This window comes from Scyliorhinus canicula, chromosome 22 (assembly GCF_902713615.1).
Source record: "Scyliorhinus canicula chromosome 22, sScyCan1.1, whole genome shotgun sequence".
Classification (NCBI taxonomy): domain Eukaryota; kingdom Metazoa; phylum Chordata; class Chondrichthyes; order Carcharhiniformes; family Scyliorhinidae; genus Scyliorhinus; species Scyliorhinus canicula.
This window is the reverse complement of record NC_052167.1, coordinates 20,899,892-20,926,884: the sequence shown is the minus strand read 5'-3', so window position 1 is coordinate 20,926,884 and position 26,993 is coordinate 20,899,892. Positions and strand designations below refer to the sequence as shown.

At 41.3% G+C, this 26,993-nt stretch overlaps 2 protein-coding genes across 10 annotated transcripts in view; one reads left to right on the top strand and one right to left on the bottom strand.

The window, feature by feature from the left end:
• LOC119956063 (AP2-associated protein kinase 1-like) overlaps positions 1-23,739 on the top strand; it is a 101,228-nt gene extending 77,489 nt beyond the window's left edge. For 3 of the 9 annotated variants that reach the window (XM_038782879.1, XM_038782888.1, XM_038782887.1), the window contains 7 exons: positions 11,929-12,158; positions 12,862-13,019; positions 13,639-13,755; positions 14,099-14,194; positions 15,350-15,379; positions 16,793-16,897; positions 22,414-23,739. In XM_038782879.1, coding sequence (XP_038638807.1) covers positions 11,929-12,158; positions 12,862-13,019; positions 13,639-13,755; positions 14,099-14,194; positions 15,350-15,379; positions 16,793-16,897; positions 22,414-23,591 — 1,914 coding nt within the window. In that variant the 3' untranslated portion in view covers positions 23,592-23,739. The remainder of the gene's footprint in view (positions 1-11,928; positions 12,159-12,861; positions 13,020-13,638; positions 13,756-14,098; positions 14,195-15,349; positions 15,380-16,792; positions 16,898-22,413) is intronic. The other 6 variants (XM_038782883.1, XM_038782881.1, XM_038782880.1 and 3 more) reach the window with 6 other exon arrangements.
• The window catches only part of LOC119956064 (progestin and adipoQ receptor family member 3-like), a 53,826-nt gene continuing 46,565 nt past the window's right edge, over positions 19,733-26,993 (bottom strand). The window contains exon 8 of the mRNA XM_038782893.1: positions 19,733-20,816. Within this exon, the coding sequence (XP_038638821.1) occupies positions 20,704-20,816 (113 nt within the window). The 3' untranslated portion in view covers positions 19,733-20,703. The remainder of the gene's footprint in view (positions 20,817-26,993) is intronic.

Below are 26,993 nucleotides of genomic sequence, written 5' to 3'. Positions count from 1 at the left end.
GGTCAGATGGTCCCCTTTCTAAAAGAACATCAGTGAAGTTTTTAGGACATCCACACAGCTTTGCATTGACTTCATGTTTTTGTTACCAATTTTTTTTGAACAGAATTCAAATGTTTAAACTGTCATGGGAATATTTGAGATCTCTGGATTATTAGCCGAGATCTCTGATACTAGGCAAGTAACGTGACCACCCTAAAGTGCCATATCCATTGATCCAGAAAAAGTCAACTTAAGGACTGATTTTCGTGGGTTGAGAAACTAGGCAACAAATTAAAAAGCAGAACCTCATAGGTGGTAATCGCTAGATTATTACCTGAGCCATGTGAAAATTGGCACAGGTAAGTAAGATTAGAGAATTTAATGCGTGGCTGAAAATGGTGCATGAAAAATTGGTTCGGGTTTGTGGGGCAGTGGCAATAGTACTGGGAAAAGTAGGAGCTGTACCACTGGGATGGTCTACACCAGAACTGTGCTGAGACCAGTGTTCTAACAAGCCGCATAACTAGCCGAGTAGAGAGGGTTTATAACTAAACTGGGGGCATGGGATCAAATTTGGGAAGATGTGGTAAATCGAGGAGGCAAGAGAAAAAGGAGTTAATGTGGGAAATGGTAAACAGATTGTGACAGGAAGGGATAGAGAGTGCAATGCCAAAAGTGCATCAGATAAGGCTAGAGGTTGTAAAAAAAAATAATAAAGGAACAAAACTAGAGCATTGGTAGCTGAATACATGTAGTATTAGTAACAAAACAGAGACATGACTGTCAGATAACGTCATTTGGGACCTGATTATTGAAGGGTACATGACATTTGGGAAGGATGGGAAGCTGCAAAAAGATGGAGGGGTGGCTTTATTCATTAATGATGCTCTTAACGCAGTAGAGAGGAATGTTTAGCACTGCCGCCTCACAGCGCCAGGGACCCGGGTTCGATTCCGACCTTAGTAACTGCACGTTCTCCTGTGTCTGTGTGGGTTTCGTTCCACAGTCCAGAAATGTGCAGGTTTGGTGCATTGGCCAAACTAAATTGCCTTTTAGTGCCTAACGGTTAGGTGGGTTAGAGGGTTATGGGAATAGGGCAGGAGAGTGGGCCTACGTAGGATGCTCTTTCAGAGAGTCAGTGCAGACTCGATGGGCCGAATAGCTTCCTTTTGCGCTGTAGAAGGGGTTCTATAGAACAGTACAGCACAGAACAGGCCCTTCGGCCCTCGATGTTGTGCCGAGCAATGATCACCCTACTCAAACCCATGTATCCACCCTATACCCGTAACCCAACAACAACAACCCCCCCCCCCCCCCCCCCCCCCTCCCCTTAACCTTACTATTAGGACACTACGGGCAATTTAGCATGGCCAATCCACCTAACCCGCACTGTGAGTCTGACATTGGAAAATAATAGATGTAACTCCTTAATTCCACAAGAGATTGCAGAGCTCAGTTCAGAGAGACCTGGGTGTTAAGTGCATGAATTGTAAAAAGCTAGTATTTAGGCACAGCAATAGTTAGGAAAGCAAATAGAATGTTATCGTTTACTGAGAGGGAAATTGAATATAAAACTGGAGAGGTTATTCTTCAGTTGTAGAGAATGCTGGTGAGATCACTTCTGGAGTATTGTGTACAGTGTTAGTAAGTGTGTTTGAAGCAGGTCAGAGAAGGTTTCCTAGAATGGGTGCGTTGTCTTGTGAGGAAAGGTTGGAGAGGTGAGGTCTGTATCCAATAGCGTTTGAGGTGACTTGATTTTAAGATCCTGAGGTATGTTGACAGGGTGAGTGTGGAGAGGATGTTTCCTCTTGGGGGAGAATCTAGTACTAGAGGTCCCTAGTTAAAAATAACGGGTGGCCATTTAAGACAGATGAGGAAAAATTTATTCTGAGGGTGGTGATCCTTTTGGACTCCCTTCGTCATAAGTTAGTGGAAGTAGAGTCTTTGTATATTTTTAAGACCAAGGTAGATAGATTCTTGATAAACAAGGGGCTGACAGGTTACTGGTGTTGGGCAGGAGGTTACAGTCCGATCAGCCATGATCTTATTGAATGGCGTAGCAAGCTTGTGGGGCCGAGTGACCACCTCTTCCTAATTACAGATTGGAGGGTTTTACACGAGCTGTAGTCTATGAAAGGTGGCCGGCCAATTGGCAGAGTCTAGTCTCTAGGGGTCTGTGAAGCATGGATCAGGGTTCCAGCAGCCTATGGACAGTGGTGGGCAATCTTGTAAAGTTGGAAGTAGGCAGTCTTTGTGATGGGGATGGCATCTTCCTTTTTGCTTATTTAAAAATGTACTTTACTGGACCAAAAACATGGCTTAGTCACAAGTCAGCTACAGTTCTGGAAACCTCCAACAGTAATTACAGGACAAAGCTCAACCCTTCTCTTTGTGGAATTACATCTATTATTGTTTGGACTCTATACAATCAACTAAACAAGTGAGCAGTGGACAGTCTGTCTTCCCAGAGTGGACTTGTAACAAAGAGAGAACCATCAAAAACATGTTATCTGTGGATGCGCTAATAACCATTATCCAACTTCTAAAGTGAACAATGGATTTTGATGCAAGATATACTATGGCCCATAACTTCCTGGCTCCCCAGTATCAGATTTGGCTGGAGAATCCCTCTTGGAAATTTCATAGAAATTTCATAGAATCGCTGTAGTGCAGAAGGATGCTATTCGACTCATCAAGTCTGCACCAACCCTCTGAAAGAGCACCACTAAGGGGCAATTTAACATGGTCAATCCACCTAACCCGCACATCTTTGGACTGTGATTTGAAACCGGAGAATTGAATACATTATTGGTCTAATTCTAAAGCCTTCTAACCTTCTGTGGAGTCCAGTGAGGCTAATGTTCCATTGTGGAATTAAACAGAAGCATTCACTTTGTACTTCATCAAATTAATGTTACCTCTCACCCAGACAGAAGTGTGTTTCAGGATGTGGGAATGGATACCACACTCCTGTCCAAGTTTTAAAAGCTTGAACATTTTCGGACCAGTACAGTAGCATTAATGTTCTGAGCCAATGACCTTGGCTCAGAACGTGAAAGTTCATGCACCTGAAACTGTAACTCTGTTTCTCTGCTGCCTGACCTATTGAATATTTCCAGCATTTTATTTTTTTATTCGTGTTCTAACATCTACAGCATTTTGCATTTTTTGTAGTACTGTAACATTTGTTAGGTTCACTTTCCGACTCCCTTACATTTGTTGGTACACAGGCCCTCCAGTGATAACACCTGAAAAGTTTACATGCTGTATGAATTTTGGGACCACCTCATTTTGTTGTGATATTTCTTTATTGTTTGGTAAGATACCCAGGCATCTGTTGATAAAATGTGCCTCATCTTGATCTGCATATATTTCATATGTTTGAATAAAACCTAAAAAATTCTTCCCCATTGATCCGATTCGAAATAGCCAATAGGGACCCGGGTTCGATTCCCGGCTCGGGTCACTGTCTGTGTCGGAGTCTTCACGTTCTCCCTGTGTCTGCGTGGGTTTTGTCCGGGTGCTCCGGTTTCGTCCCACGAGTCCCGAAAGGCATGCTTGTTAGGTGAATTGAACATTCTGACTTCTCCCTCCGTGTATCTGAACAGGCGGCGGAGTGTGGCGACGAGGGGATTTTCACAGTAACTTCATTGCAGTGTTAATGTAACCCTACTTGTGACACTAAAAGATTTTTATTGTTGTTAAAAAAACTTTGGCAACATCTCTTTTCAGCGCTATCTCTACAGCAGGCATTTTCAAAGTCGGGGTCGCGACCTGCGGGTGTCAGGAGGGTCACTGAGCTGTTCCTCGCGGCGCTCCCGATTGGGCAAATTCACGCGCAATAACCGCAGCAGCAATGCCAGCTGAGAGTGGCCTTCAAAATGGCTGAGATCATATTTTTAAAATGTGGCAGTACTGTACATGCATGCTCATCGGTATACATGTGCACCGATGAGAGGTACGCGTGCGCAAAGCGGCCACATTTTAAAAAAAATTAAAATATGGTCGTGGCTATTTTGAAGGCCACTCGCAGCCAGCATCGTTAAAAGCCGGCTGCTATTGTGATTCCTCCATTTTGTTCAGCAGCAAACAAGCAAATGAGCACCAAGCAGGCTCACCTCTTGCATTAAAGGTAAGAGCAAATGGTGGGTTGTGAACGTCGGCTAGCATGGGTCACAGAGGTCGGCCGGCGTGGATCCAGAAGGTTGGCCGCTTGGTAAAAATGGATCCCCGGAAAACAAGTTGAAAAACACTGCTCTACAGTATTAAATTGCTGCCGGAGTAATTGTATGCAATAGTTCCCTCCAGTGGTGAAGCAATGGAAATATACTTTATAGCAGAAGCTGGTGATCTGAAAGATAAAACCTACCTTCTCTGACCTTTAGTCTTTATTTTTTTTTCTTCACTCTAGATATTTTGGCTTCAAAGTTTCTTCAAAATTAATGAATTATTTCTGTTCTTTAGCATCAGATGGATGCTTAACTATTGAGTGACTATTACTATACACTAATTACCACATGATTGTGGTAATAAAACGGGAAGTAAAAATATAAATGGTAAGCGACGCGGCAGGTTGTGATGGGTTCAACAACATGGAAAATTAGGAGAAAACTACAGGCTGGTGAGCCTAACGTCTGTGGTGGGTAAAGTCTTGGAGAGGATTATAAAAGATACGATTTATAATCATCTAGATAGGAATAATATGATTAGGGATAGTCAGCATGCTTTTGTGAAGGATAGGTCATGCCTCACAAACCTTATTGAGTTCTTTGAGAAGGTGACTGAACAGGTGGCCGAGGGTAGAGCAGTTGATGTGGTGTATATGGATTTCAGTAAAGCGTTTGATAAGGTTCCCCACGGTCGGCTATTGCAGAAAATACAGAGGCTGGGGATTGAGGGTGATTTAGAGATGTGGATCAGAAATTGGCTAGTTGAAAGAAGACAGAGAGTGGTGGTTGATGGGGAATGTTCAGAATGGAGTTCAGTTACGAGTGGCGTACCACAAGGATCTGTTCTGGGGCCGTTGCTGTTTGTCATTTTTATAAATGACCTAGAGGAGGGCGCAGAAGGATGGGTGAGTAAATTTGCAGACGACACTAAAGTCGGTGGAGTTGTAGACAGTGCGGAAGGATGTTGCAGGTTACAGAGGGACATAGATAAGCTGCAGAGCTGGGCTGAGAGGTGGCAAATGGAGTTTAATGCGGAGAAGTGTGAGGTGATTCACTTTGGAAAGAATAACAGGAATGCGGAATATTTGGCTAATGGTAAAATTCTTGGTAGTGTGGATGAGCAGAGGGATCTCGGTGTCCATGTACATAGATCCCTGAAAGTTGCCACCCAGGTTGATAGGGTTGTGAAGAAGGCCTATGGTGTGTTGGCCTTTATTGGTAGAGGGATTGAGTTCCGGAGCCATGAGGTCATGTTGCAGTTGTACAAAACTCTAGTACGGCCGCATTTGGAGTATTGCGTACAGTTCTGGTCGCCTCATTATAGGAAGGACGTGGAAGCTTTGGAACGGGTGCAGAGGAGATTTACAAGGATGTTGCCTGGTATGGAGGGAAAATCTTGAGGAAAGGCTGATGGACTTGAGGTTGTTTTGGTTAGAGAGAAGAAGGTTAAGAGGTGACTTAATAGAGGCATACAAAATGATCAGAGGGTTAGATAGGGTGGACAGCGAGAGCCTTCTCCCGTGGATGGAGGTGGCTAGCACGAGTGGACATAGCCTTAAATTGAGGGGTAATAGATATAGGACAGAGGTCAGAGGTGGGGTTTTTACGCAAAGAGTGGTGAGGCCGTGGAATCCCCTACCTGCAACAGTAGTGAACTCGCCAACATTGAGGGCATTTAAAAGTTTATTGGATAAGCATGTGGATGATAAGGGCATAGTGTAGGTTAGATGGCCTTTAATTTTTTCCATGTCGGTGCAACATCGAAGGCCGAAGGGCCTGTACTGCGCTGTATCGTTCTATGTTCTATGTAAAAGTTAAGAGGAAATATAACTTGGGAGAGGTTACTGATCGAGGTGTTAAGATTCAAAACAGAGTTATAAAAGCCAACATAAGTGTACTTTACCTGAATGCTCGTAGTATTCGGAATAAGGTAAATGAGTTGATGGCGCAAATCACCGTGAATGACTTTGATTTAGTGGCCATTACTGAAACATGGTTAAAGGATGGTCACGACTGGAAGTTAAATATCAGAGGGTATAAAACTATTCGGAAGGACAGAGTGGATGGTAAGGGAGGTGGTGTAGCTCTGTTATTTAAGGATGACATCCGGGCAATAGTAAGGGATGACATCGGTGCTATGGAGGATCAGGTTGAATCCATTTGGGTGGAAATCAGGAATAGTAAGGCAAAAAAGTCACTGATAGGGGTAGTCTTTAGGCCACCAAATAATAACATTATGGTGGGGCAGGCAATAAACAAAGAAATAACTGATGCATGTAGAAAAGGTACAGCAGTTATCATGGACGATTTTAATTTACATGTCGATTGGTTTAACCAGGTCGGTCAAGGCAGCCTTGAGGAGGAATTTATAGAATGTATCCGCGATAGTTTCCCAGAACAGTATGTAACATACGAGGGAACAAACTGTCCTAGATCTGGTCCTGTGTAATGAGACAGGATTGAATAATAATCTCATAGTTAGGGATCCTCTCGGAAGGAGCGATCACAATATGGTGGAATTTAAAATACAGATGGAGGATGAGAAGGTAAAATCAAACACTAGTGTTTTGTGCTTCAACAAAGGAGATTACAATGGGATGAGAGAAGAACTAGCTATGGTAGACTGGGAGCAAAGACTTTATGGTGAAACAGTTGAGGAACAGTAGAGAACCTTCCAAGCGATTTTTCACAGTGCTCAGCAAAGGTTTATACCAACAAAAAGGAAGGACGGTAGAAAGAGGGAAAATCGACCGTGGATATCTAAGGAAATAAGGGAGAGTATCAAATTGAAGGAAAAAGCGTACAAAATGGCAAGGATTAGTGGGAGACTAGAGGACTGGGAAATCTTTAGGGGGCAACAGAAAGCTACTAAAAAAGCTATAAAGAAGAGTAAGAGATTATGAGGGTAAACTTGCTCAGAATATAAAAACAGATAGTAAAGGTTTCTACAAATATATAAAACAAAAAAAGAGTGGCTAAAGTAAATATTGGTCCTTTAGAGGATGAGAAGGGAGATTTAATAATGGGAAATGAGGAAATGGCTGAGGAACTGAACAGGTTTTTTGGGTCGGTCTTCACAGTGGAAGACACAAATAACATGCCAATGACTGATAGAAATGAGGCTATGACAGGTGAGGACCTTGAGATGATTGTTATCACTAAGGAGGTAGCGATGGGCAAGCTCATGGGGCTAAAGGTAGTCAAGTCTCCTGGCCTGATGGAATGCATCCCAGAGTGCTAAAAGAGATGGCTAGGGAAATTGCAAATGCACTAGTGATAATTTACCAACATTCACTCGACTCTGGGGTGGTCCTGGCGGATTGGAAATTAGTAAACGTGACACCACTTTTTAAAAAAGGAGGTAAAAACGGGTAATTATAGGCCAGTGAGCTTAACTTCGGTAGTAGGGAAGATGCTGGAATCTATCATCAAGGAAGAAATAGCGAGGCATCTGGATGGAAATTGTCCCATTGGGCAGACGCAGCATGGGTTCATAAAGGGCAGGTCGTGCCTAACTAATTTAGTGGAATTTTTTGAGTACATTACCAGTGCGGTAGATAACGGGGAGCCAATGGATGGGGTATATCTGGATTTGCAGAAAGCCTTTGACAAGGTGCCACACAAAAGGTTGCTGCATAAGATAAAGACGCATGGCATTAAGGGTAAAGTAGTAGCATGGATAGAGGATTGGTTAATTAATAGAAAGCAAAGAGTGGGGATTAATGGGTGTTTCTCTGGTTGGCAATCAGTAGCTAGTGGTGTCCCTCAGGGATCAGTGTTGGGCCCACAATTGTTCACAATTTACATAGATGATTTGGAGTTGGGGACCAAGGGCAATGTGTCCAAGTTTGCAGATGACACTAAGATGACTGGTAAAACAAAAAGTGCAGAGGATACTGGAAGTCTGCAGAGGGATTTGGATAGGCTAAGTGAATGGGCTAGGGTCTGGCAGATGGAATACAATGTTGACAAATGTGAGGTTATCCATTTTGGTCGGAATAACAGCAAAAGGGATTATTATTTAAATAGCAAAATATTAAAACATGCTGCTGTGCAGAGAGACCTGGGTGTGCTAGTGCATGAGTCGCAAAAAGTTGGTTTACAGGTGATTAAGAAGGCAAATGGAATTTTGTCCTTCATTGCTGGAGGGATGGAGTTTAAGACTAGGGAGGTTATGCTGCAATTGTATAAGGTGTTAGTGAGGCCACACCTGGAGTATTGTGTTCAGTTTTGGCCTCCTTACCTGAGAAAGGACGTACTGGCGCTGGAGGGTGTGCAGAGGAGATTCACTAGGTTAATCCCAGAGCTGAAGGGGTTGGTTACGAGGAGAGGTTGAGTAGACTGGGACTGTACTTGTTGGAATTTAGAAGGATGAGGGGGGATCTTGTAGAAACATATAAAATTATGAAGGGAATAGATAGGATAGATGCGGGCAGGTTGTTTCCACTGGCGGGTGAAAGCAGAACTAGGGGGCATGGTCTCAAAATAAGGGGAAGTAGATTTAGGACTGAGTTTAGAAGGAACTTCTTCACCAAAATGGTTGTGAATCTATGGAATTCCTTGCCCAGTGAAGCAGTTGAGGCTCCTTCATTAAATGTTTTAAGATAAAGGTAGTTTTTGAAGAATAAAGGGATTAAGAGTCATGGTGTTCGGGCCGGAAAGTGGAGCTGGGTCCACAAAAGATCAGCCATGATCTCATTGAATGGCGGAGCAGGCTCGAGGGGCCAGATGGCCGACTCCTGCTCCTAGTTCTTATGTTCTTATGATTGCTGTTCTCTTAGCAAAGTTCGTCCTTTATCCCTGGTGTCCTACTTTAGTTTTGAAACATAATTTGACATGCTGCTTCCAGGAGAATTGCATAATTAATTATTCTCTACCTGAAAAACGCAGCTAATACAAATTAGCTAAACCTATGATCATCCGTTTATCCTTCTCATGATGAAATGTTGAAAACTGGTTACCAGGAGATTGGCAGCAATTGCCTAGGGATTGTTTTCCCCTCAACATTTACAATTGAAGTTCTAAACTAATCACATTGGGGAATAGTTGTTTTATTCTCATTGTCATGTGTTCCAACATGGTATCTCTTTGTTTAATTTCCAAGCCATGCAGTGCACCCTCAAGCTGTTTTTATTAATAACTGTTCGTTCTGTACTTAATTAAAAAATATTCACATCTGCTCATTACCTTTAATCATCATTTCACTACTCTTGCACTGTAATAGCACAATTTTAAGCACGGTGTTCAGTCGAATTTAATGTAATTCAAAAATACTATAGTTGTATTTTGCTCTATGTATTTGTTGATTGCCTGATGGATTGTTTTTTAGCTGTGTGTCTTGATTCCCAAGTAGTCCATTTTCGATCTCCCTTACTATTAAAATTCTTCAGTTAAAGGTTTCCAGTTGTCTATTTTAAATGAAATTCGATCATGCACTTAATTGCAACATTTGGGGTGAGATCCAGTATTAGAATTGCATGAAGAAAAAATGAAATTTTAGAATGTCCTGTCAAAATTCACTGAAATGAATCAAAGTATGTAACTCTGTACTCTCAGCATGCTCTACTCTTGCTTTGCAATGATGCACACCGTTGACATCTGGATTCTAATATTTTGGCAGCTGCACCAGTTGAAGGGCCACCTTTGTGCTGTAGGACTCTGGTTATTTGTCTTTGTTTAATGACTGAATCCACAATGTTTGCAGATTATCTCTAGCTTCAAAACTAGGTTGTACATCTAAACAATTTAATGGTCTTGAACATTGATGAAAGATTATTGAATATTCAAGTAATACAAATCAATTGCATCATAAACCATTTAAAGACAATTGTGGTTAGATTAAATGCTATTATAGAACTTTATTCATTGTTTTAGAAGTTAAATCCTACTTGAATTACTTGCACAAAAAACAAATATTTTCCAAGGTAATTAGAGTAATATTTAAATCTGATGTGTTGTTCTCCAAGCGTAACAATGTTGTAACTGGAATTTTGAGATTTTTATCATATCGGAAGAGTTTTTCTATTTATTTCTCAGATGAAGTTTAAAGATCTAATCCCCGGACCAGTGATTTGCAACCATTTTGCACCGGAGTCTCATTTGCAGCTCCCAACCTTTTCGAATCACTGAATTACATTAACATGAAGAAACCAAAAATAAATTAATTGAGGGAAAGTAGGAGCTGAGTTTCTGTAATGATGATATAAAGTGAATCCTTATGCTGCATTTCAAATCTGTTTAATTGGCATAACAACATGGTTGCAGAGGATGCCTTTGATTTGAGGACCAGTTTCATGGATGTGACCATTACAGTTTCTAAAATTAGTGTGCTGCTTAAAGCATTTGTTTAATCATTGGAATCAATAGCCCAAAAAAATCATTTTATGTTTCTTAAGTTGAAAGTTCCTTACTTTATCAAGAAAATTGTAGTGAAAAACGTCCAAAAAATGCAAGATTTCAGAATTGGGTCTATATTGACTTTTGCTTCCTGTTCATAATACAGATTTGGTGTAGTTAATTTGTATAAGCAAATGATGTAGTCTACATTTTGATAATTTGCCAAGTATTGGTTTAGAAATGCCAATTGTTTTTTTTTCTTCTTTTGTGACTCCCAATAGATTTTATTTTGGGTGAATAATTTTTCAAAGGCTCTTCAGGTTTTAAAAAATAGTTGCCTGAACCCTGGCCTAAACATTGGTGCCTTGACTACTCATCTCTAACATTTGAGAGCAATTTTGTCTGCAGGTAATCATTTTAAAGCAACCTTGAACCTTCCGCACATTTCATAATTTGCTGAATTAATAGATGAAGCATTTGGGATAAGATGCAGCTTTGAATCAATCACCATAGTTTACCATTGAAATAATTATCCTTGTGTCGTCCACAAAGAAGAATTTTAAGAAGCTACCATCTTTGTCCTTTGTGCTATCTCATACAGTGAAATTCTGTTTCTTCTGCCTTGTGTAGCTTTCATCCCTATGTCATCTCACTGCAATCCTTTTATCTGGTCTGTTAATCCATATAGGTAATAATGTGAGTGCAAAACCTTTTTGTATCAATGGCTGAAATTATAACTTGGTTCTAGTTTCTAATAAAAATACTAAAACATTTTAAAACTTCCGACCAATTCCCAAATTTTTATCTGCTGAAAGATGTCTTGACAGTTCATGCTGACACCATACTGTATGAGCCATGCCATAATTTCTCAGTGAAATTCTCAGCAAGGAGAGAATTCACCGGAGCAGATGTCTGTCCCAGTTTAAAATTACAGAAGCAAAAATCTCCGTTTTGTAAGAAAAATCCTATTCTGGATCAAGCTTTGGCAATGCAATCAAAGTTAGTTAGTACAATGGATATAACTATTGCCAAGTGACATTTTCTTGGTGCTTCAAGTGTATTTCCAGTGGCCACTTGAGCCAAAAGTGTAGGTTATTAGTTGTGATTTACTTTGATTGTGTGCCATCATTCATTTAACAAGATAGAACATAGAATGATACATAGATGAACATAGATTGCGGCATTGATTGCTTTGTAATGTTGTCCAAGCATGGTTTTTAAATAACAGATTTGTTTAGAGAGAGCAATTTTCTTTTTGGTTTGTGGGGGGGGGGATTATGATTCCCTCAAACGAGATTTAAGATTCAAGCAGTGGCATAACCCAAATATAACTCCCCATCCTCCATAATCCGCATTTAGACGTCCTTCAATTAATCATTTCTTCATACACATTGAGCCAGTGAAAAAAGAATGTACATAAAATATAATGACTTCTTCCGTACAGTTGCAGGCACATATGCAGCAAAAGAATCGAGCTCAACCAGTTCAGCCCAGATCCCAACAGACAGCCAAGCTGTTGTCGCTAACGCCACCATCTTCACCCAAGGTACAGCGAGCAGGCCACAGGAGGATCGTCAGTGACGTCCCGTTTAGTAGTGTGTTTGGAGTCCCTGCCAGTCGGTCCTCTCAACAACTGGCAGCAGCTGCTGCCGAGGCGAACCTTTATAAATCAAAGTGAGTTCAACACACCACCTGTACTGATTTAGGTTGCACCTTGCCTTTGGAAAGTTTGTGAAGATCATTGACTTCAATTCAAAGTCACCCACCCGACCATTACCTCCGTTTTGTAGAGTTCAATAGTAAACTCTACAGTCTCCATTGTTGATAAAGTTGACGTACTCCAAAATACCATCGCCCCTCAAAATCTATTATTTTGCTTTTCGGCAAAGCAAGTATTTGGAATTAAAATAAAGCTCATACTAGAATTTCCTTAGCTCTTAACGTTTCAAAAATCTGGAATATTCTCATACAAATATTAAGTGCCGACTATTGATGAATGGAAATATTTTGTTTCCTGTAGAATAAGATCAGTTTAGATGTATTGACAATAGAACAAAGAACATACAGTGCAGAAGGAGGCCATTCGGCCCATCGAGTCTGCACCGACCCACTTAAGCCCTCACTTCAACCCTATCCCCGCAACCCAATAACCCCTCCTAATCTTTTGGACACTAAGGGCAATTTATCATGGCCAATCCACCTAACCTGCACGTCTTTGGACTGAGCTATATGTAAATAGACGATGCTTTCAGTAATGAAAGATTGCTGGGTGATAGCTGTGGTTCTGTTGACCTTCTGGGACTTGAAGATAAATCACTTTATAAACTGTAAATGTCTGCATTTTAAAATGTTTTATTTCTGGCCAATTCTAATCTAGGTCGGCCTCTACAAGTCCTGCAGGATCACCCAAAACATCGGAGCAAAACATTTACAATCCACCGGATCTCTCTGTATGGAATCCTTTTGGAGATGACAATTTTTCCAAGCTAACAGCGGAAGAGCTTCTAGATAAAGAGTTTGCTGAGCTTCGAAATGGTGAGTGTTTTGTGCATTTCTGAGATATTCTGCTCATTTTTCATTAAATTGTTCCATGTGATTGTTCCTTGTCCTCTGTATAACCAGTGCAGCAAATCGTGGAACATTAATGGGATGAATCACAAGAATAATATTATATTAGGATGTATGTAGCCACTACCCATTAGATTGCATGTTGCACCCTTCATTTGTTGTGTTTTCTTGCATTTCTTTCTGGAGATTTGAGCTTGAAAAAACCCTGGAATACTGTTATGTCACAGTATGATGGGACTATTCTTGATGCTAAAACGGGTTGGTTTCCTGATATAAACGTTGCTCAGTTTGTCCGTGAGGCCCGCCTGCACTGGGAAATGTCCCTGAAGGTGCATTGCCACACCTGACTTGGAGAAGCTATCAGTAAGTTGTTGGGAGTTGATCTCGTGTCGATCCAGCAAACTCCTAGCTGCTGAAATAAACCTCCAGTATGTTCCAGTAAGTCAGCAGTGTGGCAGAAATGGTCAATTAAAGATTGCTGTTCAACTCATTGAAATACCTTGTGTCACACTTTTTGTTTTGAAGAAAATATGAATTGAAAGTGAACCACATAAATTAATCATATCCTTCAAAACTATTCTGACAGATAAAACTGCAGAACTGAAGAAATTGCCGACTGAAAATTTAGTTCCAACATTTCACCCTAGCATGACTCCGCCTCAGACAGATGTTTTTGGGGCATCACCTTTTGCATCTGGAGCAGGTTTGTATTAAGATTTTTATAATCTGCCAGCAACTGTGGACTCATAAGTTTGCTATCAATATTTATCACAAATCAATATTTATCTGACATCATTTATTACAATGTGTAATATTATTAGGAATTTTCAGTATCCAATAGGAGTGAACCAATTTGGTAGAAATAAATTAAGGGAGTCCGCAATGAAAGTTTTAAATTTGCAAACAGTGTCTATGTAATTCAGTTCATGTTTATTTATAATTTGGTCATTAAATACAGCTTGCCTGTTGATGGAATGCATGACATTCTCTACTTCTTTCTCATTCCGTTTTCTTTCTCTCTACTGTTCTCCTTTACTCTTCGTAAGAAGCTAAAATATCTATGGAAGCGTCAGTTCTAGACCCTAGCCCCTCAGCTGCTATTTCTGATCCTTTTATACATGTACCGCTATCTGATTTCCCAGGTAAGGATGAATAAATAATGAGGTTTAGAGTTTTCGTCGCTTGGAGATTATTCTAATGAACGGTAGGGGGGGAGGGGCTCAGTTCTCCCACAATTAGGCCAAATTCAATTTGGAACAATGCTTTAGCAATTTTTCAATAAAGGAATACACCATGTGTAAGACTTGAAAGGTGAATGTGATTATTGAGCCAGTAAGATGTATTTATGATTCATTTTTTTGTTATAATACACGAGGAAAATAACTGGTTGTAATTTATTTCAGAAATAACAAAAAATTGTAATTTAAAACCCTGGGCTGAATTCTCCGATCGTGTTCGGCAACGGGGCGGACAGTCCCCGATGACGGCAAAATCGGGGGCGGAGCTGCTTTCGCAATGATCCGCCCCCTGAAAAGCGGCGTACTCTGGGAGTACGTCGCACGCTGTCTCCATCACCCTGCAATGCTCCGTCCCCGACCGGCCAAGTTCCAGACGGCATGGGGCACGTGTGGTCTAGGCCGTTGGGAAATCAGCATGGCGGTTGTGGACTCAGTTCAGCACTGCCATAGTCGGGGGAGGGCTGATCTGTGGGGAGGGGGAGGGGGGGGGATCCTGTGCGCGCAAGCAACTGAAGGGCGGTACAATTCTTGACGTCTGAGTGCGCCGCCCCCCCCTCCCCCCCCAAAAGGAGCAGGGAACTGGTGGTCATTTTACCCCAGTTTTCCTGGCCTAAAACACCACCATTATCTCGCCGGCATGGGGACTTAGTCTCCCAAATGGAGAATCCAGCCCACTATACCTTTAATATGATCCTGCCTAGGTTGATCCTGCAGATACGATCAATTTCTAATAACATGAACACTTTTATTTTGGAATCTGCTCTCCAAAAGCCTTAGTATCTCAGGATCTTTAGGTGGCACTTCAGTAACCACAGTATATATTGGTGGGCAAAAACATGATTTATAAGGTTGTTAAGGGGAAAAACTTTTGAGACAAAAAACCTTTTTGAGGTTGGGCCAAAATGGAGTCCTTTTAATGCATAATTTAGAGTGGGAGAAGTAGTTGGCGCACAGGATGAATGTGATAACCAGTAAATGCAGCCTCAATGTAGGGTGACTTGTACATCATTCCGAAGGTGAAATAAGTTTTTGTTTAATTTCTTTTTTAATGCTGTCAAGCAGTTGACCTGTTGATTTGTTTTGGAAATGGTAAGGAGAATTTTTACCTTGTTACTTAAGATCTAATTAGGAAATGGATGGTCACGCATTCATTAAAATGGAAAATGTGGTTCAAAGTTATTCAAAAGCACATAGCAATCCGTACCCCACAGAATGCACTAAATATGTGCAGCACATATTTATTGGTTTTGGTATAATTGCATGCAAAGTACTCTGTTGCCTATGAGTTGTAGTTAAAATTGCAAAGTATCTGGAAAACTTTGACATTGGGATACGCAAAATATACTTTTGTTTTTTAAGTTTTGTTTAAATTCTTTTTTTTCCCCCTCTTTCCCTTGTGTCAAGACCTTGCTGGAGTAGAATTCTTTGTGTGATATTTGTCCAAGTGATCATTATCCACACATCAATCTTGATGGTTCATGTTGGTAGACTGTTTAACGTGGCTCTCATTTCTGAGCCTAATCCTGTTACATACATGTATGTTCCTAGTCGAATATATTCTGCCTCATCAAAACAGGAACCAGAGGCAGCACGGTGGCACAGTAGTTAGCATTGTTGCGTACGGCACTGAAGACCCGGGTTCGAATCCCGGCCCTGGGTCACTGTCCGTGTGGAGTTTGCACATTCTCCCCGTGTCTGCGTGGATTTCGCCCCCACAACCCAAAAGATGTGCAGGGTAGGTGGATTGGCCACGCTAAATTGCCCCTTAATTGGAAAAAATAATTGGGTACGCTAAATTTATAAAACAAAAACAGGAAGCATGGCCAATTTCTTTCCCCACACAGTTTTCCCCACCCTACTCAGTCCCGAGTGCCAAGGCCAATTCCAGCATTCCTGCCATTAATAGATTAGTTAATTCCACTACAGACCAAGATGGAGCCCAATTGTGTATGGGTCAGCTGATCACCAAATAAACTCCCAAGCCATCGGGACAGCAGCATTATTTGTCCGCAGAAGCGGGGCCCATATGATAAAGCTAGGATCTTATTTTCTGTGACAGGATATTGAATGTTCATCACTTCCTTCCAACATGAATAGATTGGTGTTCCCTTTATTGTTTGCATCCTTGAAATTATGTTTGAAAATGAATTAACCTAATGGTTAACAAATACTTGTATGGGGGCTTTTTGCTTTAGTGCTAAATTTCACATGTACTTTGTTTACACAAACTTGGGACAGAAATTTCATTTTAAAAAAACCATTTGGTAATTATACATTCGCCCATTTCCCGAGAAACGGAGTTCAGATAGCCAGATAGGATTCTGGGTTTTTTTTTTGAAGCTATAACTTGTGTCAATATCTGAAAAAAATCTGTTTAAAGGAAACTCTTGTCTTGCATGTTCTACAGAGTGGGATTTGCTGTATTTTTGCTCACTTTTCTGTCTTGCAACGTCTTTGAGTCATTGTGTTCCTTCCTCTGCTATTCCTGTTGCACCTTCTCAGGTAACTGTACTGGAGGTGACTCTGTTTCAAATCCCAGAATCCTTCCTGCTGCTTCAGCTGACAGCGCAGACACTTTTACCCCTGCTGTACCTTCTAATCAGACTGGTAAGAGGAGATGGCAGATGATCTGATTTTATAACTGGTGCTTGTGATAAATCCAGGACACAAATCAATTTCCAGATAATATGGAAAAATGTACAAAGAAAAAAAATCCAAACTGAAAACTGGCTGTAATTGGGAAGAAGCCTAGACAATGTTTTTGCTTATTGTGATGTTTCTGCATTGGTGAGAGGTACAACCACCACAGATAACAGTTTTCCATATTATTCAAAGGATGTCTGGGATTGACTGGCAGCACTGTGCCTCATTTCAAGCCTTATGGTGTTATGAATAATTTTACCAAGACACCTGGCATATATTCATTGTAGCTGTGGCATTCTCTCCCATTCCTTCCACCTTTAGCCCAGTCTGTGCCATTCTTTTTTCTCCTCTCCATTCCATCTCTATCACTTGCCGCCTTTTGTACCTTTTTCAGTGCTTCTCATCGCTGTCTTTTTTAAAAACAATCTGTCAACAACTCGTGATTCCAACTCTGGTGGTGTGAGTGCAATGAGGAATAATATGAAGTAGTTCACAAAATCCAGCTGTGTGTGATGCATAAAAAATAACCTGGTAAAGTGATATTTTTTACTTTTCTAGGTGGTCATTCAAAGAACCGCAGTGGGAGTTCAGAGAACAGTCTTCCTGGTCTAGCTAGGTCTTTTCTGCTTGTGGATCAGCTTATAGACCTATAATGACCCTCCCATTAGCCTCTCTGCATTATAATTACCTGCACCTTCCAGTAGAAATCCATTTCCAAAGAAAGCATGGTAAAATCAGTAGTATACCTCAGTTGAATGCCACGCCACCAAGACATGATTGTAACCAGATGCAATGGAGATGCTACTATAAAAAATAAATGACTATTCATCAAGGCCTTCCTTCACCTTGTACCTGCCTGTGTGCCGTTAATATGCATATACAAGAAAAACTGCTTGGACATCCCTCCACTTTTTAAAACCTGCTGAAATCCTCTTCCTACCTTCCTGTCTTGTGTTGAAATATTTCCCCGCGGGACCTTGGCTCGATATACCTCAGCATTTTTGTGCATTGTATGGTAAAACTGTGCATAGCTACAATATTCTTCAGTTGCGCCAAGTGATTCGTTAATTTGAAATGCAGTACTTTTATACTCTGTTTGCCTTTTTTGGGGGTTTAAGTTTGTACTTTGGGAACAATTTAAGCTAACACTGCCTGGATTCTACTACTTGAAGTTGTAGTGGTATTGAGGTCTGCTGTGTTAACTCGCATGACACATGAGTACACACTGATGTGAAAACATGCAGCTCATTTTGCACTGCTTAATTGCTTTGCCTTTATTTGCAATGCGTTAGGTATGCTCTTCAGTTATTTGCGCATTTGTGCTCAGTCTTTTTTCATTTTTCTCTGTTGTTTAGCCTCAAACTGAATGCAGCAGAACGTCAACTGTTTAGCTATTTAATTTGAGTCCATCCCTCCATTGTTAACTTCTTTTGAATTTTAAATTGAATTGCGGATTTTTCACTTGATGTACAGCCATAGAAATGAAGTGTCACCCAGTCATACAGGGCTAAGCAACAATGAGTGCACAAATAATCTTCCATAACATTTAAAAATTGCTTTTGTTGTGCAGAAAGTCTTTTATTTTCTACTATTAAAGCAACCTTATGTCGGGCAGTTGAAGTTCAGTAAATGTATGCATGTTATATACACTGTTGTCCACTTCTGTCTTTCCTGCATTTTGTTCATTATGACATGAATGAGGATTTTGAGGTTTTAATTCGGGCTTAATTCATCCTCCAAAACCTATTGCACAACTCTTTTAAGGGACAGAAACCCTTTGGCTCTTTATTTAGTCTGTTAGATTTTAAAGCAGTCACATTTTTCACTAATGTTTTTTATTTAAGATTTAGTTTTTTGTAGGACTATTAATCAAAGTAGCTATAATGAATACTGAAATAGAAGCTTGATTAGTTATTTGAATGATGGCCGTTATGTATCTTAAGTGGGTGATGAGCTTTTACAAAAAGTGTCTCAGGTAACTTTGCTAGATATATACACATTATACAATATATATATATATATATATATATATATATATATATAAATGAAACAACAGTAAAGTTACAAACTTTCAGTTAGCTGTAAATATTTCAAATAGAGTGAAGATAATGATGGAACAGTCACCTTCCTGATGTCTTTTAATGTATAATGTGAGGACTGTGTCTCAATGTGCAATGTTAACTATTTAATAAATTGCTTAGTTTTGACAGGTTTTTTAGAATATAAAGCTTTGCACTATATTTTTCATTGTGTTTAAATCTCAGGATATATCCTGTTTCCCTGTTTATCAAGTAGCCATTACTGACGGATGTGAGCCGAAAATATGTCGCATTGTTTCTGCACTAGTTGTTTTGAATGTCCTACCACTAGGCTAGTGTTGAATGACTGCAACAAATGGATGACTAAAATGTGATTATTTAAAACATATATATGCTGTAAATAAATTTGAAAGCATTTTCACATTTACATTATATGCTGCTTTTCTGGTTTATTAATCTTGTATAATCTGTACCTTGCCATTAGCACAGTCCAAAATAGCGGTACCAAATTCTTTGAAAAACGGAAATGATTGTTCCTGTTGGAAGTACAGTTATGATGGTCCAAATCAAAATGTCTTGTAGGGAGAATATGCTTAACTTTGTTAAAAAATAAATTTCATAGAATCCTTATTGTGCAGAAGGAAGCCATACGGCCCATCAAGTCTGCACTGACTCTCTGAAAGAGCACCCTATCTAGGCCCATTTCCCCGTCCTATCCCCGTGACCTGACCTAACCGTTGGACACTAAGGGACAATTTATCATGGCCAACCCACCTAACCTGCACATCATTGGACTGTGGGAGGAAACCGGTGCACCCGGAGGAAACCCACGCAGACGCTGGGAGAATGTGCCGCCCCTATTGTCACCAGCTTTGCTGGCATTCATTGCCAACCAATAGTTGCACTTCACAGGTGATGCTGAACTGCCAAGCTACAGTTAGGGAGGGAGTTCCAGGATTTTAAGCCAATGACTGAAGGAATGGGGATATATTTCCAAATCAGGATGCTACGTGACTTGGGGAAAGCAACATGTGCTGTCCTTGCCATCTAGTAACAGTGGTCATGGGTTTGTGAAGTCCTATTGAAGAAACAAGAATTTTGCAGTAACTCAACATCAGACCGAACACATTTATTGCCTTTCCAGAGCAGTTATAATTGTGCAAATTATACCGTCTGGTAACATTTTTGTGTTCACAAAATTCTAATTTAAAAACCTATTTAGTGTTGATTTTAAAAATGGATACAAAGGAAACTGCACGGCCAATGAAATCCATGTCTCACCAGTGGTAAGTTTTAGATGACTTCATGTACATAAAATGTCGGTGTACCTTGCTAATAACCATTTCACCAAAGAATCACCATGACATTACAGAGTACCAGTGGAAAGAACATCTTCCTTTAACATCAGATAATGTTGGAGAATAACAGGTCTGAAGGATGGCTATCGTTTCAAATTTTCAACGTAAACTAATTCCCTTCAGAAGCATGGAGACATTCCTATGTTGCGATCATTTGTTATATTTGATATTGGTGTTCACCTGGTTTGATTTCAAACAAAGTCCCTGTATTTTATGCCATTCTGCCTTGGGGTGTTTTAATAGTGTAGTTTTGTGAATGTATATCAAACTAATTTGACTCGCACAACATTCTGAAGTTTTGTCAGGTCTAGCAGCATCTGAGGAGAGAGTAATTACTTAACATTGAGTCGATATGGCACTTCAGAGCTCCGATTCAACCAGATCTGTTGAGCTTTCCCAGCATTTTCTGCTTCGATTTCAGATTTCGAACATCTACAGTATTTTCCTTTTTATTCTGGAGTTTGTGCCAGTAAACCCAAGGCTGACCTAATTGGAATAAAAACATGGTTAGGTGATGGAAGTCTATGTTGCCCATTGCAGATATCCGCCCTGACTAAGTGCATGGGCAATGTCAAGTAGTTTCACCACAGGTATTTCACTAACATGAGGGGGAGAAAGCTCTGCAAAGAAAACAGTGGAAATACAGAAAAATCTGAATGTTACAAATTAGAATACTTGGGTTCAATCCAGTGTCATTGGTGGAACCACTATATTTTAAAAGAGTCTTATTCTGTGCTGGTGTGTCAGCTTCTCTGAGTTGATGGGGCTCTGCATCAGCAAATTGTAGGTTAACACATGCTGTGGGACATGACCCTTGTATTTGGAGTGGTACTTGCTTTGTCAAAAATGCTATCCTTAAAATGCAATGTTAAAGGCAAAAACCTTAGTCTGCTTGTTCCCTGGGATGAGACGATTGCCCAGTGATAGGCTGAGTAATTTGGGCCTTTATTGGAGTTCAGAAAATAGAGATGCTCGCAGATTCTGAAAGGACTTGACGGGTAGACATTGAAGAGGTTGTTTTCCCTGGCTGGGGAATCCATCCAGAACACAGGCACAATCTGAGGATAAGGGGCTGATCATGAAGAACTGAGATTATTTTTCATTCAAGGGAGTGTGGGCTTCCCTGGCTAGGCCAGCATTTATTGCCCATCCATGATTGCCCTCGAAAAGGTGATGGTGAGCTGGCGCCTTCAACCACTGCATTTACTTTAATACTCTTCCCCCAGAACATGCAAAAATAGGAGCAGAAGTAGGCTATTCGGCCTAGTCGTAGTCCAGGTGACCATAGGCCGCTTTCCCCTTTTGAGGGGGAGAGCTGACTGGTGATGATTTAATTTGAGGATCACCACTCCTCGGGCGAGGGGCAAAGTTGAGAAGGCGGGGCCGGTACAGGAATTGAACCCGCGCTGTTGGCCTTTTTCTGCATCACAAACCAGCTGTCCAGCCAACTGAGCTAAACTAAAGTGCACAATGGTTGTTGCTGTGTTTTTGCTCACAGCTGCTGCACCTCAATGTAATTAATTGCAGATCAAGGTTTTGAAGATTCGAGAAATGTTAATTCACTCTTTCGTATGGCTGGAATTATGGGGCGGGTCTCCGTTTTGCCAGCGCCCGGGGGTTTCCCGGTGGCGTAGGGCTGCCCCACAATGGGAAACCCCATTGACCGGCCAGCGTAATGGAGAATCCCGCTGGCGGGCCGAGCAGAAAAGTAGCAGGGCGGAGAATCCAGCCCAATACCTTTACCTGTAGATGTTTCAAAATTTGTATTTTCACATGGTTTCTGCTATGCTGTACTTTGTGAACAGTTTTGTGAAGTATGAGAGTATGTTTTAATTTTGTTCAGTATATTTTTAAAAAATGAACTGCGATCAACGTGAAAGATTCAGCCTTCTGCAGCTCCATGATAACGCTACAGCCCTGGTGTTATTAGTGAGTAGGAACCCTAGAATGTTCACTGCATTTCACTTGATTGTAACCGAGTCCAGTATGTTGAATGCCTTCCAAAAAAGAAAATTCAACAATAGAAAGATTATTTCTATCAAATGCCTATCTCCCAATTTTCGATTCTATGGTTATATTTCAGGCTGTGGAAGTGTGATGTCAATGAAGCTTACAAAGCAAAGCACACTACCTGCTGTTGTGGGATGTGCATCAGAGGTTGGGGTGGAGCTGACTTGTGGAGACATGGTGCACTTTATAGGACGTTGCTTATCAGCGCCAATAACTGAGGAGCATTCGAGTGATCTCACCCCGTCTACAGGGACTTTACAAAGCAGTGATGAAGAGGAGGGTAAAAGTGATGAGAAGACAATCGAGCTGGAAGACACTAAAAATTCCACGCCTGTTCTTGCGCATTTAAAACCAGATTCTGATCTCGAACTGAGGGATTGTTACCTGAGCCTATGTGACCAATCTGAGGATGAAAGGGAGTATCCAGCCCACCAAATTTCTACAGAAGGTGACCATGGGCTCTATACAATGGGGTTTCCAGGTTCTACTTTTGGCATCCAAGATGCTGAAGTCTTGCAAGGTTCCACAGCGGATTATTTGGGAGCTCGTACTCTACCTTTTTCATCTGACTTGTGTACAGATATTCATGATGTGACTGATGGTGAGGGTGCTGATATATTTAAAAAAGCACCATTTACACCCAAGAATGATTTTGAAATTGGTGAAGATGAATCTCAGATTTTCACAAATGTGCCATTTAGAAACAAAACCATGTCAGTAGCTTCTGGTGCGTGCTTGCAATCTGTTTCTTCAGTGCAAACAGATGTATTTGGCAATCCTCCTTTTGAAGACGCTCCTGTTAAAAGTGGAAGGTCCTCTATAGAAACATGCCACTTCATATTGAGTGAAAATACAAATGACACTGAGGAACCCGTGCATTCACTTGGGGAAGGAATGAGCAATGTGGAACAAAAAGGTGAACTAAACCGTGAACAGCAAGAGCTACTGGTGGGTGAACATTTAGAAGACACTAATCCTTTGAGACTGGAATTGTTTCCAAAAGTCTACTCTGTATTAAATCCTTTTAGTCAAAGTTGCTATTTTGAATGCTTGGACTGTAACAATAAAGCATGTAAAAGCTGCCAACACCAAGCTTTGAGAAATTTGGGGCAGCTACACTCTGAGCAAATGTTTGTGGAGCAAGCTGCATGTCCCAATTCGCCAGAGCATCTGGACAATGATGACCCATTTTCTGCTGCACCTTTCCCAGGGAAGGGATATGTAAATATACAAACGAGTGGCTCAAAGTAGTCTGTATAATTTGGTGCCTATCACTGTGATTTTTTTTTTTTGTAGCCTGACTTGTGTAAAAATTAGGAGAAATCTGTGAATTATTTATAGGCAATCGACTTTTAAAAAAGCATGAATTAAAATCTACCACTCGGTAAGCTTGGTTATATATTTCTGTTATTCAATTACGATAAATCTTTGTAATAGAGATGCCAACACCATTTGTATTGCTGGTTTCATGGCCAGGAGCCCATTCACCCATTCTGTTCATGTCAGCTCTCAAGCTTGCCACTGAGTCACATTCCTCTGCCCGTTGTTCCATTCAATTGATTTCATATTGCCCAAAAATTACATTTTGTCAAAGCTTTTCCTCTCTTATTCATCAGAGGATTATTGTAAGCCAATAATTTACTTGATTTAATACATTTATTTATTCACTTCCCCTTTTAATAATAATCTTTATTAGTGTCACAAGTAGGCTTACATTAACACTGCAATGGAGTTACTGTGAAAATCCCCTCGTCGCCACATTCCGGTGCCTGTTTAGGAGGGAGAATTCAGAATGTCCAATTCGCCTAACAAGCCCGTATTTCAGGACTTGTGGGAGGAAACAGGAGCACCTGGAGGAAACTCACGCAGACACAAGGAGAACGTACAGTACAGACTCCGCACAGACAGTGACCCAAGCCGGGAATCGAACCCAGGTTCCTGGTGCTGTGAAGCAACTGTGCTTCCGTGCAGCCCTTTTAAAAGCTATTTCAGATTTCACTTCAAGCACACTTGCAGAACAGCACACATAGAACGTACAGTGCAGAAGGAGGCCATTTGGCCCATCGAGTCTGCACCGACCCACTTAAGCCCTCACTTCCACCCTATCCCTGTAACCCAATAACCCCTCCTAACCCTTTTGGTCACTAAGGACAATTTATCATGGCCAATCTACCTAACCTGCACGTCTTTGGACTGTGGGAGGAAACCGGAGCACCTGGAGGAAACCCACGCAGAAACGGGGAGAACATGCAGACTCCGCACAGACAGTGACCCAGTGGGGAATCGAACCTGGGATCCTGGCGTTGTGAAGCCACAGTGCTATCCACTTGTGCTACCGTGCTACACTTGCAATAGAAATCCCCTTTCTCTCTGATGACCTTCAAAGGTTACTCATGTTACCACATCACCAACTTTTGGGAATAGTTTTCGCTGATCTTTTTAAAACATAATTTTTAACTCCCAGCAGATCACTAATTAGCCATCACTGTTAAAATTAGAAAAACAATCCCTAGCTTTTCCTATGCCATCATCTTGGTACTAATCTGTCACCCTTAATACACTTAAGCTAATCTTCAATTTTGCCAATCATGCCCAGCATTGCTGTCCTTTCATAGAATACTTACAGTGCAGAAGGAGGCCATTCAGCCCATCAAATCTACACCGACCCTTTGCATAAGCACTCTACCCATTTACACACCCTGCCCTATCCCCATAACAACCTGTACACCTCCCATCTTTGGACTGTGGGAGGAAACCCAGACATGGGGAGAATTTATAAACTCCCCTTCAGTCACCCAAGACTGGAACTGAACCTGGGTCCCTGGCGCTGTGAAGCAGCAGTGCTAACCACCATGCCGCCCCGGCCTAGCTGAACTACATTGATTCCTTTGGAGGTCAGTTAGCTCAGTTGGTTCATCATGCAGAGCAATGTCAACAGTGCAGGGGGTTCAATTCCTGTACTGCCTGAGGTTATGCACGAAGGCCCTGACTTTTCAACCTTGCGCCTTGCCTGAGGTGTGGTTACCATCGGGTTAAATCACCACCAGTCCGCTCTTTTCCCCCAAAAAGGAGGCGATCAGCCTATGGTTTTCTGGGACTTCCATTTCATAATGGCTCCTGGTCCCCCAAAGCATTTAAATTTAGAATTCTCGTAGTTTAAATCTGTTCATCACATCAGCCCTGATGGTCTCCATAACCTGCTCCTCTGCCACATGCTCCTCGAACTTCCCATTCTTCTGAGTTAGTTTTTTCCCCCCCATTAAACTACTCGACTATTCTCTCATTAAAGCTCACTTGCTTCTCATCACCAACCTACTTGTAATAATTACATTTTTGTGAAGTACCTTGGAACCTTTTTTCTATGTTGAAGGTGCAATAACTCCATTCTCTCCTGCATGGGTATTACACATGGCATTACCACACCTATGCCAGCTTCTGACTGGTGCCTCTGCATTGTAAAATCTGTATTAATTTTATAAATGTTTATCTTATTTAACTCCTTCACTGCTGACTTAACAAACAACTCGTTTATAAAGCACCTTCAACAAAGTAAAACATCCCAAAGCCCTTCATTGGGCTATTATCAAATGAAATTTGACACTGGACCACCTAACAAGATATTGGAATAGATGACCAAAAGTGTGGTGAAAGTAGGTTTCAGGGAGCTTCTTAAAGGAGTGGAGAAAGGTGGAAAGATTTAAGGAGGAAAATATAGATTTTGGGACTTGGATGGTAAAGGGAGGAGCAATTTTTAAATTTTTTTTTACCTTTTATTTAAAAAAAAAAAAATTTAGAGTACCCAATTATTTTTTTCCAATTAAGGGGCAATTTAGCATAGCCAATCCACCTATCCTGCACATCTTTTGGGTTGTGGGGGTGAAACCCACGCAAACACGGGGAGAATGTGCAAACTCCACACCGACAGTGACCCAGGGCCGGGATTCGAACCCGGGTCCTCAGCGCCGTAGGCAGCAATGCTAACCACCGTGCCGCCCCTTTTTACCTTTTATTAGTGTCACAAGTAGGGTTTCATTAACACTGCAATGAAGTTACTGTGAAAATCCCCTAGTCGCCACACTCCAGAGTCTGTTCGGGCACACGGAGGGAGAATTCAGAATGTCCAATTCACCTAACCTGCACGTCTTTCAGGACTTTTGTGGGAGGAAACCGGAGCACCCGGAGGAAACCCACGGGGAGAACGTGCAGACTCCGCACGGTGACCCAAGCCGGGAACCGAACGCGGGTCCCTGGCACTGTGAAACAACAGTGCTAACCACCGTGCTACCCTGCATCACATAGCGATGCTCGAGACCACAATTACAGGACCACAGATATTTTGGAAGGCGGGGGACGAGCAACGCCAGGGAGGGATTTAAAAACGACTTTCAAAATTGAAATGTTGCTTAACCGGGAGCTAGAGTGAAGGGATTGCATAAATTAAGACGGGCAACAGAATTTTGGATGATAAAGTTTATGGCGATGGTGCAAAGCATGCTGGGAAGATTTGTAAAATAGGCTCAGAACAATGCTCGTGGGATGGAATAAGGTGATCTTGATGATCATTCGGGTATGTGTTCCGCAGCTCACCTTGGGATATGACATCAAGTTTCCAAAGTCCAGAGAATCGCAACAGCCAGAGAAATCCAGCCCCCG